The sequence below is a fragment of the Tigriopus californicus genome, chromosome 9 (assembly GCF_007210705.1).
Source record: "Tigriopus californicus strain San Diego chromosome 9, Tcal_SD_v2.1, whole genome shotgun sequence".
NCBI lineage: Eukaryota > Metazoa > Arthropoda > Copepoda > Harpacticoida > Harpacticidae > Tigriopus > Tigriopus californicus.
In genome coordinates, this window is record NC_081448.1 from 10,701,284 (window position 1) to 10,707,088 (window position 5,805).

At 38.6% G+C, this 5,805-nt stretch overlaps 2 protein-coding genes across 2 annotated transcripts in view; both read left to right on the forward strand.

The window, feature by feature from the left end:
* Nucleotides 1–3,524, forward strand: part of LOC131886530 (protein lifeguard 4-like) — a gene marked incomplete at its 5' end in the record, with an annotated part of 5,509 nt that extends 1,985 nt beyond the window's left edge. The window contains 3 exon segments of the mRNA XM_059234895.1: nt 1,775–1,926; nt 3,054–3,163; nt 3,231–3,524. Of these exon segments, the coding sequence (XP_059090878.1) occupies nt 1,775–1,926; nt 3,054–3,163; nt 3,231–3,373 (405 nt within the window). The 3' untranslated portion in view covers nt 3,374–3,524.
* A 2,081-nt stretch (nt 3,525–5,605) lies between these two features.
* The window catches only part of LOC131886578 (aarF domain-containing protein kinase 1-like), a gene marked incomplete at its 5' end in the record, with an annotated part of 2,216 nt that continues 2,016 nt past the window's right edge, over nt 5,606–5,805 (forward strand). The window contains 1 exon segment of the mRNA XM_059234950.1: nt 5,606–5,786. Coding sequence (XP_059090933.1) covers nt 5,631–5,786 — 156 coding nt within the window.

Below are 5,805 nucleotides of genomic sequence, written 5' to 3' on the forward strand. Positions count from 1 at the left end.
TAAGGTTATGCCATTAGGGCCAAATTGGCGTCTTCGATTCTAATCCCTTGTTCTGTGATGAAGAAACTTTCAAATTTAACAAAAAAAATTGAATTGGACCGACCATGAACAACTGGAATATGGACGGGGACGCTAGGTTTGGGAATTAGCTTTTCGCGATGAAGTTACCGCATTATGTTCTTCTTCAAATGAGAATGATCCCAGGCTACAACAACTACTCATTCAATTTTCAGCTTGATCGAGCGACTGGATCAAAAATTATGCCGTCTCAAAAGGCACTACAAAGCCTTTCAATGAATGAACGAACTAGCCCTCTTGTGGTAATTGATTACCAGAAGAGGGCTAAGTCATTCAATCTGTGCTCTGTTATGTACTGCACTTTGAGAGGGCATAAATTTGGACCCAGTCGTTTGATTGAGCTGACATTTGAAATACGCAATCGCAGGGATCTGGGGCCAACCTTATTTGACGAAGAATTTAATTCATTGACTTGAATTGGAGTTGCTAATTTTCAACCTTACCATCCCCGTCCATACTCCAGTGGTTCATGGACCGACGTATCTAATGAACAATGCCAAATTGATAGTTTTGATACCAAGGTTTCTTCATTTACCTCTACCTACCTCATCTTATAGTGCCTACACTACCCTTCGTCAATCTTCACTTGCGCTAAACCTATGTTGTTGCTTTTTTGGTCTGTTTTTTTCAAGGGCTTTTCTAAACGCTACAAGGAATGTAATCCCTAGTACTATTAAAATGAAAGGTCATATTTCGTCCAATTTTTACCTTTAAAACTTTATATGACATTTGGTCTACCACCGAATGTTAATTGGCAGACCGAGCTAGCTAGTCCTTACATGTAGGGTTGATCTGGAATGCTATCCAAAAATTTGTCCAAGTCTGACTTGAAAGATGCAACCGGATCAACATTGCTTACGTATTCCCTACGAATACTAGAAGGAAGCAAATTTAACAATGAAGGAGCCCAAGCAAGTTTGAACTACCATGGATTCTTGAGGGCTTGATGGTGATCTCAAAACGCACATTAAGCATTTACGGTCAATAGGATTGACCCTAAATCTTGGGTTGTGACAAAGCTCATGTATGCTTTTGAGAACGTAGAGTATCAGATATCTTTCGTACCTTCTCTGAACACTTGTTATCACATTCTTGTCAATAATCTTATCACTTTGACCATTTTATTATTTCTTATATCATTATATGATTAATTCACTTGCTTTTATACAGCATACACACTATGCAACTCACATAATGATTTGGCTTCAAGTCTTAAAAAAGAGTTTTATTATTAAAATGCAGGATATTTTTACTCAGTCTTTAACATTGTTTTGACATGATACTTTACATTAGGTTATAACTTTTAAGGTCAAGTATAATATTTGAAATATGTATGAAAATATTATATTTTTTGAAAAGGAAATCTAAGAAATGTCCTTCAAGAAACGTGACTTGGGTAAGACGATCATTTGGTATTGACAGCGTATCTTTTTTGGTCATAACACCAAACCGTACGGTTTAACTCAAACGGTAGAAGAAAAAAAAGCTGTATTAACTTGCTTGTTCCCCCATCAAAGCAAACCATTCGGTTTTTGGGGTGAACCTAAGGTTCTCAAATCTTTTTATTCCGGAATCATTTTTCGACAACTGGTTTTCGTTTCTTTATCCAGTATTCCTCTACTATACACGAGACCCTTAATAAAGCATCATCATCAAGCATCTTAGTGGTCATTGCTCTTATTTCTTTTTTTGCCAGACGGTGGTTGAGGCGTACACCTTGGGCGTGTTGGTGACCTTCTATGACGTAGCTGTAGTGGTTCAAGCCTTCTTCTTGACCGCCGGTGTCGTAGTTGGCCTCACCTTGTACACTTTCCAATCCAAGCGCGATTTCTCCCATTGGGGTACCGGGTAAGAATAGCTATTTATTCAATGACCATTGCTTTATTTGCATAAAGTTTTAAAAGAATAAGGCCTGAAGAAGTTGATCTTAGCCAAGTTTGTCTTTTTATGTTATTGAGTTTCAGGTGAAGAGCGAGGGCTTTCTTGAGCTCCTCCTCAAACGAGATGGCATAAAAATACAAATAGACAAGCATTGAACACATTGAATTTTTGAAATCTAAATTTTGAATAGATTTCATACAATTTCATTTCATCCATTGAATGTGTATTTGTGATAACAATCTTTCAAGATACAATTCAGACTCAAAACAATTTAGAGAACAATTTCATCTGTGAAAATCAATTTTCTTTCTACTACTAATGGGAAGTTGACATTCCAGGAGCATATGGACAAAAAGCTATTACGAGGGTGGTACCAAACCAATCGGGACTGCTAAATATTCTCAAAAAGTAAAAGAGATATCAAAAAACTCAATTTGCAACATTTTTAGACATAGTGACCGTACTCAACAATCCCCTAATGCATCGTCTTTGCCCAGCTGTCAAAAAGCATGTTGGAGGCCTCCTTGGCATAGTTACCATAGCACCCCCTTCACAGCAACATTAAGCTCAAAATTAGTGTCATATCTGTATCCATTAAGCTTTAGCTTAAATTGTGGAAACCGTTAGATGTTGCAAGGTGCCAAATCTTGGCTGTAAAGATGCATGGAGCAACACCTTGATCTTCTTTTTGAACAAGAAACCCCTGTTTTCCTGGGAGATGTGAGGCTTTGCATTGTCCTGGGTAATGTCAATCTGCACAATTTCTGAAGGGGTGGCTCAAACTACTTTAATTTGCATACCATTTTTTCAGAACCAAGCAACATACGAAAACAAACACTATATCATCAAAATCGTGAGAGTTGGATCTTTAACATGAATCCACTTTTGTTGTGGTAATTTCAAACGCAAGATTTTCATAACGGTTGCCCCGATTTGTTTGGTATCACCCTCGTTTATAATGCTTCCAATAATTGTGTCTAGTTTCTTTTGTGTTGTTGAGAACCAAGTTTAAGCCCATGAATTATTTTTTTTATTATAAAAGAAGGCATGAAGTCACAAATCATGGAGCGTTACTAATTCCTCTGAAATTTCAGTTTGTATGCCGGACTTTGGTTATTGATCTTGGCCGGATTCATGCAATTGATCGTTGGTGGACGAGTGGCGGATACGGGTTTGGCGGTGGTTGGCGCTCTATTATTCTGTGGTAATTGTTGGCTTTTTCCCCTCTTTGGATAATATCGTATCTAATGGTTGGTTTTTTCCCTTTGAAGGTTTCATCATATTTGACACCCACATGATCATGACCCGGGTTTCCCCCGAAGAATACATCATGGCCACCATTGAGCTCTACCTAGACATTGTAAACTTATTCATCGAGATCCTAAAAATCTTAGAACGAGTCAATCGAAAATAAGCATTGGACTTAAAGTGATTTCTCCATTCCAGCAATCGATCCTATTAGTGTTGCGGCACAAGTTAGAACAAATTACAAGTGTGATTTTCGTGTTTACCTATTAGCTTCTAATATATATATACGTTTTCAAAAATATAGCTCCACAAAAAGATATTTTTTCTTTTATTCGGGTTGAACAAGAAGCTTTGATATAAGGGAAATTGCTCGCTTTGTAGCACGAGGGTGGGGGAATCAAGAATGATTGCAGTTATGTAGATTGAGGTTAAAGGTTTGAATCACGGCACCTGGTTAGGAGACTCTTGCCTTGTCCGTGCTGCCTCTTAGAATGCTTAGATACACATTTACATGTAGGTGAAATAGCCAATCTTGACAAATGTTTTCATTTTCAATGAAAGTTGCATTTTCCGTCTGCGAACAAGGTATGGGATCAAAAAAGGTGGATTGCCAACTTACATTCCAATGGCTTTTCACACGGATTGTAGCATGGCGGAAAGTGTGCCAACAAAGGAGCTCACTAAAAACAGAAAACGCACATCAAATATTCCAATGAATATATGGGCACATGGTTGCATTAATAGGAATTCGAACAAAAAAAAAACAGATGCTGCCACTCCCAACCACCCCACTCCAATATTTTGACACACCAATTTTTGGGAGCACACAAACCCAATAACCGAACCCAAAAAATCTGTCTCATTGCTCTAACAAACTAAATTTCAAAGATGCCATTTTGAAAGTCGTTCGAAATGTCCAAACAAATCTTGTTAATCTTTTAGCAAATTTTGTCCTCAAAACTGGATACGGCTTTTTGACCATCGTGATGAGAGGGGTGAAACGAAACTAGAGGAGACGACCGTATCCAAAAATCCAGCTCATGTCAGGGCATTTTTCAAAGGTCAATGATTGACCCTTTATAGGTAGCTCAGAGAAACAGAATCAAAAAGGGTCTACAGAGTCACCGGTCTCTTGGAGAATGATACTGTTGCTTAGAATGCGTTTGTCCCTAAGTCAGATGTGTTTTGCCAGACCTATTTAAGAGCTGAAGGAAGTTGTTTTAGAATGTCGCATGTCATTGAACAAATGGCCGATCTAAAATAACTGTCACTTCATCTTCTTCAAAATAGTAAAATCCACGCTAAATTTAAATACTTTTCTTTTGTTTGGTGTGCTTTAAACAAGTGCTTAAGCTTCTTTCGTAGCCATCATTATAAATTTTTGTTGAGGTTTGAACACTTTTTGTGCGCAAACTTTTTTGAGTCGCCAGAATGTTTGGGGTGTGCCACTTTCATGTTTGAATAGGTCTTTTTACTTTTTTGGTGTGGTCGAACAGTACTTTCGTGCGATTTTTTGCGTGTGTCAACTTATCCATTGGATGAGACCATTTCTATTTGACCTCTAGGTGACCCTGGTTTTACTTACATCCACGAACGCTTTCTGGCAAACCCAGTTTGTCATCCAGCAAATCTTTTGAATTATCCATTTGTAAAAAAAAAAAATCATTTGTATAGGTAGGGGAAGCTTGAAAAGCTTAATAATAGCTTTTGATGTTCTTCCATTATGGCTTTTATGGCTTATTCTTGCAAACCTTCAACCATCAGTAACTATCATTTAGAAGCAAAATGGATCTTCGCAGTCTTTACCTAAAAGCTCAACTCCTTTCATTTAGTTTTTTGACAGCTTTTGTATTTCACTCCACTATCATATCAGATATATTTCGGCCAAAATTGCCCTTGTTATTTTATTGGCCAGATGTGTTGAAATAAGGATATAATGAGGCTAAAATTCTGAAATAACATATAAGCCAATCATATTTCAGGAAAAAGGAGTGATCAATAGAAATGCCATTACTTTTTACGAGATTTTTTATGAGTAATAGTTGGAAAATGAATTGGTTGTTCACTTTGTTCGAAGGCACAGGAACTGTCGTGCGCGTCTTTAAATGAGAAATGGCTGAAGCCGTGGCATCAGCGCAGAATCATCTGAGTTCAAGGCCTTATGGCGGTCAAACACGGAGATAACCGAACCGGAGACGTACAACTCGCCTCGAAGTTAGGTGATAACTCCCGATCCGGTTGCGTGTCGTTTTGCCTGAATGAATCAACCACGTCCCGACTGACGTCCATCTGATGAGGATTCTCATGTTCTTCCCTCTTGTTCATGCCTATCCTCCGTTCTTCTTTTAGGTGGGAATGATTCTCTCACTCACTGGAGAACTGGAGAACTGTAGAACTGTGATCCGTGCTCAAGCCTATTCGACATGTTGGCTCGATCATCCCATAAACTGGCCAAAGTGGGCTTGGCACTGGGCGGGGCTACGGGGTTGTACGCCGGATATCGTTTGGCTTACTCGGAGGAGGGCGATTTTGACATCTATAACATTGGCGTGGCGCGATTTGGACGAGCAGCTTTCACGGTAAGAGAGTCTACTATAT